The sequence below is a fragment of the Calidris pugnax genome, unplaced genomic scaffold (genome assembly GCF_001431845.1).
Source record: "Calidris pugnax isolate Ruff unplaced genomic scaffold, ASM143184v1 scaffold24, whole genome shotgun sequence".
NCBI lineage: Eukaryota > Metazoa > Chordata > Aves > Charadriiformes > Scolopacidae > Calidris > Calidris pugnax.
The window spans coordinates 8956030-8963174 of NW_015090922.1; the positions used below are offsets into that span (position 1 = coordinate 8956030).

The window sequence follows — 7145 nt, forward strand, 5'->3', positions numbered from 1 at the left end:
GAGATAGTGGGTCCACCCATCCCAATTATCAGTCACATTTTTTGACACATTTCTAATTGGAAACGCATGTTGGGCGGCTGCAGGTATTGGCCATACATCCAGCGGCAAACCCACAAGGCATGTGGAAAAGGGGTTATTAGGAGAGGCAGTAGCAAGACACAAAGTGTCTTGTCCACTGAGGTTTGCTAGAGTTACCCACACATTAACTTTAGGCAGTGCAGGCGAAAACGAGAAGCTAGAGGTTCCACTGCACCAGAGGCAGTTATTACACCAACAGCTAGCAAGTGTCACCCTACACCACCATTCCCTCTTACAAGTGTGACATGTACACAGGACCAAGGGTCACAGGTATTACAAAAAGTACAAGAAATTTCTACAATTCATACTTCTTTGCACTAGTTCATATATAGTCCTTTTTCGCCTGCGGTGCTCAGTTTACGTCGTCCCGACCTTCCTCTGGAGATCTGTCAGTTTGTTGCTTGGAGGGGTGGTCCGGAGAAGAATCAGAGGTCTCAGTAGTTGGTTGTTGTAGGGATTCACGGAAAGGCCGTACACTTTGCTGGAAGCCATCTAGGGCCTCTTTCTCTGGAGACACAAGCATAACCTCTGCCCCATGTGATAAGGGGATACGGTCCCATGATCTTACCCGTTTCAGGATCTCAAACCAGCACTGGGGCCTTAATTCTTGCCTCAAGTGAATCATTCATGTTAAAATGTCGAACTATTGGAGGGTTATTATCTAACAAAGAACAATTCAAAAAGTTAAAAACATATAAAGCTTTTTGTAGACATTCCTCCGGTGTAGCAGTTCCTACTCCCCCTTTTTGTTGTTGTAATAAACGTTTCAAAGATTGGTGAGAGCGTTCTATTAGGGATTGACCTGTAGGAGAATGAGGGATGCCAGTAATGTGTGTCACACCCCAGGAGTCGAGAAAGGTTTTTGTTGTAGCCGAGGTATATGCAGGGCCATTGTCCGTTTTTATTTGAGAGGGTACGCCTAGGGTAGCAAAAGCACGCATTAAATGTTTGTGGACGTCGCGTGACTTCTCCCCTGTGTGGCAAGAAGCAAACAAAGCACCAGAGAAAGTATCAATAGAGGAATGTACATATTTCAATTTACCAAATTCCGAATAATGTGTGACATCTGTTTGCCATAGTTGCAAGCTCTGCAGACCTCTGGGGTTAACTCCTCCTGCTATTGATGGAAAAGAATGTTTTTGACAGTCTGGACATACTGCGATTATATTTGCTGCTTGCTGGGAAGTGAGCCCAAACTGTCGTTTGAGACCTCCAGCGTTCTGGTGAAAGAAGGAATGGCTAAGCTTAGCCTGCGCTATACGATCTGGCAATACTTGTACCTGTAGTGTTAATAAATCTGCTTGTCGATTTCCTTCTGCAATAAATCCAGGTAAAGAGGTATGTGCCCTGACATGCATGATAAAATAGGGATGAGGGCGCGAATCTAAAAGAAAGATAAGCTCTTGCAATAAGGCAAATAAGTCAGAATGCGAAACATCACGCAGTACAGACGCTTCTGCACGTTCAACAATTCCTGCAACATAAGCAGAATCAGTAATTATGTTAAGTGGCATAGACCATTTTCGAAAGACTCGAACAACTGCAGTCAATTCTACTATTTGAGGAGAATCAGGGACGGTCTCTATGTCTGAGTTCCATTGCCCCCGTTGGTCATCCCACCACAAGATAACTGATTTATGTGAGTTTCCAGATCCATCGGTAAATACAGTGAGGGCTTGTAATGGCAAATCACTCCTTTTAGGTTTGGGTATCAGAGAGAAATTACTGTTAAATAGTTTATGTGGTGGTGGGTGAGATGTGAGTTGACCCACATAACCTGCCAATGCCATGCAAAGGGCATTTGATTGCTGATAAAGCCACTATAAATACACTTCTGTCACTGGTAAGCAAATGGATGCAAAATCTATCCCTGACAACGTTAACAGACGCTGCCTAGCTTTGATAATCAGGGAAGAAAACATCTCATGCTGTGTCAAGATAGTTTTCGTAGGTTGGTTTGGCAAGAAAACCTATTCGATGATCAATAGTGGATCTGATTTCTGAGGATCCCATTGAAACATTACTGCATGAGGCTGTCGAGCAGGATTTAAAATTATTAGGTTAAAGGGCAGCTCAGGAGCCCATCGATGTGCTTGCCGGTGAGCAATTGCTGCAGCAACCTTCTGCAGAGAATCAATAGCCTCAGGGCCAAGGCTACGGGGGGAACTTAAATTTGTGTCCCCTTTAAGTAATTCAAATAAAGGACTCAATTCCACATTAGAGATCCCCAACAGTGGTCGAACCCAGTTGATTGTCCCCAGTAATTTTTGCACATCATGCAAGTTTTTTATATCTGTTCTTATCTGTAAAGATTGAGGAATTATAGTTTGAGCTCTTATGCGCCAGCCTAGGTATTTCCATGGCGGCATTTTCTGAATTTTTTCCGGCGCAATACAGAGGCCTGCTGAATTAACAGCAGCCATGACAAGGGCTACAGCTTCCTCCATGACCTCGTGATGTTGTGCAGCCACCAGGATGTCATCCATATAGTGGTACAATAAAACATTGGACCTGACAGGACTAAGCACTTTAGCTACATACCATTGACAGATTGTAGGGCTGTTCTTCATTCCTTGTGGCAGCACAACCCACTGGTATCTCTGCAACGGGGCTTGCATGTTGATACTTGGGACTGAAAAAGCAAATTTAGGAGCATCATCTGGATGCAGAGAAATATTAAAGAAGCAGTCTTTAAGGTCAATAACCGTCAAATACCAATTTCGAGGAATCATAGTGGGGGACGGGAGTCCTGGTTGGAGGGTTCCCATATCTTCCATAGCATCATTAATTTTCCTGAGGTCATGGAGCAGGCGCCACTTGCCAGTTTGTTTTTTAACTACAAAAACAGGTGAATTCCAAGGACTAGTGGAGGGCACAATATGCCCTTTCGTTAACTGCTCCGTAACTAATTCTTGGAGAGCGCAAAGCTTTTCCAGTGGTAGGGGCCATTGATCTACCCAAATAGGGGAATCTGTTTTCCATGTTAATTTTAGGGTGTCGCGCACTTCAATGACCCCATCTAAAAATGCGTCCGAATGGACATTCCCCACTGTGACAGCACATCACGTCCCCACAGAATCATAGGAACAGGTAACACAAAAGGTTTAACAGAGGCTATATGCCCCTCTGGGCCTTTAATTTGGATCAATTCTAAACTTTGTTGGCTATTACCAGTTCCTCCAATCCCTGCCAATGCCTGGGAAATATCAGCCAGAGGCCATTGTGGGGGCCACTTAGCCTGAGAGATCACCGTAACATCAGCTCCAGTATCAATGATTCCATTTAACACTACTTGCTGTCCCCTGCGGATAAGGGTACATTGACATACAGGTCGCTTCTGGGAAATGGACTGCACCCATAAAATTTGTGGGTTCCCCGTAGACCCAAAGCCTCCCCGCCTTTGTCGGGACTGGGTAGGAATGGGGGAGCCCATCTCCTTGGGAATCAGTATTAATTGCGCTATACAGCTACCTTTAGGTATTGTGCAGGGGGGGAACGGGGTCCATGCCATGATCTTAATCTCATCAGTACTGTCAGAGTCAATGACTCCTGGTAACACAAAGAGTCCCGACAAAGTTGTAGACGACCTTCCTAACAATAGCGCTTGTGTTCCAGGGGGTAAGGGTCCCGAAACATTCGTTGACAATAGGTGAACCGAGGAATCGAGTACCGTTACTGTGTGGGCGGTTGCCAGGTCCAATCCGGCGCTCCCGGCTGTTGCTGGACGAAGACTTGAGGCACTGCTGCCCCCCTCCGGGGGGGCATGACACTGTCATGTTACTACAGCCAGAAAATAAAGATCATTTTGTTCCCAGTACTTCTGTGTGTCATAACATTATTAAAGACAGATTGCCTTACTTAAAAAGCACAGTATCCCTAAAAATTTAGTGAAGGGCAACTCTTTTACCAGTGTTGTACCTGTCACTCACATTAGAGCTGCTTCTGCCTTCCAGCAGAAAGCTCTGGGGCAGAGATGTCCTTGCCAGGCAATCACAGAATAATTGCTTCAGAGACCAAATCCATTTATTAAAAAAATGTCTTGCCCTCCAGCAGTCTTTTCACTCTCAAAACCCATGTACTGCCAACAAACTCAGGGCTAACACAAAAGCCACCTCTGTGTCTCAGGCTGGCTTTTTGGACGAAGTGCTGCGCATGCCCTGTGCCCAGTTTGGTCAGCTGAAGAACAGACAAGCCTCATGCCTTGCGAATCTCAATGCTGAAGAAGACTTTTTCTCTGGACAAACTGTGCCTTTTCGATTAGATTTTCACCATCCTGTCCTTTGTCTGCCATGACTGCTCCTGGTTCAGACACAACGCCACCAGAAAGAAGATTTCTTGAATGCCACCTGAAGACACTTATTTCCGCTCCAACTCTCCGCAGGGTAATATCACATTTAACCGCATTAGAAAACTCAGCATCTTTAAAAAAACCTCACCAACCACATACACAACAGCCTTCCAAAGTTGCTTTATGTTACCTCAATAGGACCATAATAAGTGTCCCCACTTTGCAGCTATTTGTTGTTTCACTATACTGATACCCTTAGTTAAGACAACTTCATCTAATCTTAATGGGACAGTTACCCTGGTTTAGTGAGTGCCAACATCCTTACTTCATTCGTGACTTCTTACCAGTTCATGTAATTGTGCTTTGCTTGGCACTTGAGAAGGTTTGAAGGGCAAATTCATCTACTCTTCTACATCTTTTTCCTCCTTCTGAACTGACAAAATGGAGATCTGGAAAGCTAATTGTTATTTTCATGCAGTTGAAAACGAAGCATACACAGGAAACAATTTCTGGGGAAACAGTAATAGGCAAAAACTATCTGAAAGAATGCACTGGACCCCCCCTGTTTTAAGTTTTTCCAGATGTTGGCCAGGTGTCCTTATCCATGTATCACTGAGTGGATTAAAGCTTGATTCTGCATACTAGATATCAAATCACTTGCAGATATCCTCTATATCATGCAACGCTTCAACATCCACCTGGAAATTCCTCGCAGGAGTGGGTCTGGGTGCTGCTCACTTCAAGTCCACACCAGGTTCTCACCCTCTGACCTTTCATTACTGTGTCCTTTCTTCAAGAATATCTTCGTGAAAATTGTGAAGAGTTTTCCAAATGTGGATTTTTATCTGTCTCTCTCTCCCTTCCTCCAGAAGTCACTTCTTTTGTGTTCAGAGAAGATTCATATCCGAAGGAATGGGAGGAAAAACTTCTGCCAACACGTTCAGAAGGGGAATTGGCCTCTCTAGTATTGGAAGTAGCACAAGGATAAAGCAGAGCAGAGTAATCCTGTACAGAAGTCAAAGCTTTATTCTTTTTTTGCTGTTTTGCAATCATTGCCACCATCTACAATGGAAGCACTGAAGCTCCAGAAAGAAAACTGGGGCATTTGCAGGAAGCATTTCAACATCTCATAGTGGTCTCTGCTTTTAAAGTTTTTTAAAGTTTTTCCTTACTTATTCTGATCTTAAACTCTCTATAACAGCATATTATTGTAAAAAGGCATGACACTAACTTCACCGAAGCTCACCCATCACCACCAGGTCATTGTTTATCTTTCTTCCTTGCCCTGAACTTGGCTTCTTGCTACAGTCACTATTCCAGCTGGTTGAGTTTCAGTGTTGCTGAAATCTCCTTAATGTTTGTTTTGATTTCATATCTGTTACACACCACAGAGTACCCAAATATCATCTGTCTACAAAAACTGTTTCCTCGTTTATTGCATCTCTAGGTTTGAATTAGCTGATACACCATTTGCTATTCAGTAACTTCTGCAGGTGTCCTCCCGCAGAACACACTTAGCTTGACCAAAATTGGGGGACAAAATGAACAAAAGAATATCTTCTTGTGGCTGTAATTTTACCTTTTGCCAAAACTTGATTGGCAAGCTGTGAAAAAGTGTTATTTTTCCTGAGGAGAAAGTACAGATTCAGATAGCCTAGAAAGGAACTGCTGTGAATCAATTCTGGTTAACTGGGGAAAAGTGGAAAATAATTGCTGATGAACAGCTAAAGACAATATCAGAGAAAAACTGATTTAAAGGACATTTTTTTAATAAAGGCAAAAATGTCAGGGAAAATTTGGAATGTTCCATGTTTTTCATAGATACGCTGCATACCTGTGAAACCCATCCTTTTCTGATGGGTTATTTCACCTGTACAATAGTTTCCAGGTCATTACAGGATGAGGTTCGGGTGCTCTACTATGTGTTCCTAGATTTATATGTTGATTACTTTTGCTTCATGTTCAAGACAAAAAGGGTGCAAAAGTGTCCATTCACTGAAGTTAAAATCCAGAAAGTTACTGATTTCTTCATGCACAAAGAGCCATCAGGTACTCACGCTACAGATGACTTATTTTAGATGAAAGGCAGCATGTGAGAAAGGACAAATGTCAAAGGCTTCAAGACAGACTTCACTTCATTCTTTTCTTTTGGGACAGGCTGTCAGCTCTGTCTCACAGAATACCCCAAACAAGCAGACTCCGTATTTCAAAATAAAACAACAAAACAAAAGACGACCAATGATGAACACAGCCCTACTGCGTAAGGTATATCTTACACATTGAAAGAGATAAGAGACCTTGCCCCAAAGATCTTGCAGTCACAAAAGATGTATAGCCATGGAAGTCTCCTTGTAGCATAAAGCAGCAGAGACTTTTCCAACAGAAGGAAGCTTTTTTCCTCAAAAAATACCCTGTCTATAACAAAGTTTTCGACACAGACGTTGTGTTAAAAAAAAAAAAAAGAATGTGATCCAGACCTTGTGGAAGAAAATTCCATAAGGTGTTCAGCAGACAAAAAAACATATTCTAGTTACAGCAGTGTTCTTGTATCTGTAAATCATCTCTGGCATGTTTTCCTCCTAGTTCTTTATGTTGTCGATTCAGCAGTAATGCCCTTATTCTGTCATTTTGCGAGATATGTTATTTCTTTCACAGCTTTGAACAATATGTTCTCATATGAAATGCCCTTATAGCAGTACTAAACAGGCCATGAAATATCTAAGTAGTCTCTTTTCAGATCACGTGTTTGTACACTTGATTTACCAATCATCATAGATTG

General features: G+C 42.7%; 1 protein-coding gene across 1 annotated transcript; it reads right to left on the reverse strand.

Moving 5' to 3' along the window:
* Positions 1 to 659: 659 nt before the first annotated feature.
* Positions 660 to 2570, reverse strand: LOC106892902 (endogenous retrovirus group K member 19 Pol protein). Its single transcript, XM_014950473.1, has one exon. The coding sequence runs from the start codon at positions 1866 to 1868 to the stop codon at positions 660 to 662; it is 1209 nt and encodes a 402-aa protein (XP_014805959.1). The 5' UTR covers positions 1869 to 2570.
* Positions 2571 to 7145: the final 4575 nt, after the last annotated feature.

Bases quoted from the DNA above. Each gene is read 5' to 3' on its own strand.
- LOC106892902 (XM_014950473.1), bottom strand. From the start codon at position 1,868: ATGGCATTGGCAGGTTATGTGGGTCAACTCACATCTCACCCACCACCA.